General features: G+C 53.9%; 1 protein-coding gene across 1 annotated transcript; it reads left to right on the top strand.

The window, feature by feature from the left end:
* Nucleotides 1-7: 7 nt before the first annotated feature.
* LOC107682143 (kelch-like protein 8) lies at nt 8-454 on the top strand. Its single transcript, XM_016478488.1, has 2 exons — nt 8-127; nt 242-454. The coding sequence occupies exons 1-2, from the start codon at nt 67-69 to the stop codon at nt 445-447; spliced, it is 267 nt and encodes an 88-aa protein (XP_016333974.1). The 5' UTR covers nt 8-66; the 3' UTR covers nt 448-454.
* Nucleotides 455-466: the final 12 nt, after the last annotated feature.

Raw genomic sequence — 466 nt, 5'->3', positions numbered from 1 at the left:
GTTGCGTCGCTGTCCAGCGTGGAGCGCTTCGACCCTCATCTGAACAAATGGACAGATGTGCGAGAGATGGGGCAGCGGCGCGCTGGAAACGGTGTCAGCGAACTCAACGGATGCCTCTACGTTGTTGGTAACCATCAGAATTTGTTCATCTTCATAATTTTAGACTTCATGTGAAAACAGGCTCAGCTACGCTCTGCTGGAGTGATATCTGTGAGCTTCATGTGTTTGTGTTTGTCTGAAGGCGGGTTTGATGATAATTCTCCGCTGAGCTCAGTGGAGCGCTTCGACCCCAGGACCAATCACTGGGAGTATGTGGCGGAGTTGACCACGCCCAGGGGCGGAGTCGGAGTTGCCACGGTGATGGGGCGTGTCTTTGCAGTGGGGGGGCACAATGGAAACATCTACCTGAATACGGTGGAGGCCTTCGAGCCCCGGATGAACAGGTGAGATGTAAAGCTGGAGTGTT

Source organism: Sinocyclocheilus anshuiensis, unplaced genomic scaffold, assembly GCF_001515605.1.
Source record: "Sinocyclocheilus anshuiensis isolate Anshui unplaced genomic scaffold, SAMN03320099.WGS_v1.1 C31699838, whole genome shotgun sequence".
NCBI classification, from domain to species: domain Eukaryota; kingdom Metazoa; phylum Chordata; class Actinopteri; order Cypriniformes; family Cyprinidae; genus Sinocyclocheilus; species Sinocyclocheilus anshuiensis.
This window is presented reverse-complemented; position numbering and strand designations above follow the sequence as displayed.

Bases quoted from the DNA above. Each gene is read 5' to 3' on its own strand.
- LOC107682143 (XM_016478488.1), top strand. From the start codon at position 67: ATGGGGCAGCGGCGCGCTGGAAACGGTGTCAGCGAACTCAACGGATGC. The intron at 128-241 runs GTAACCATCAGA...GTTTGTCTGAAG, and splicing joins CGGATGCCTCTACGTTGTTG to GCGGGTTTGATGATAATTCT.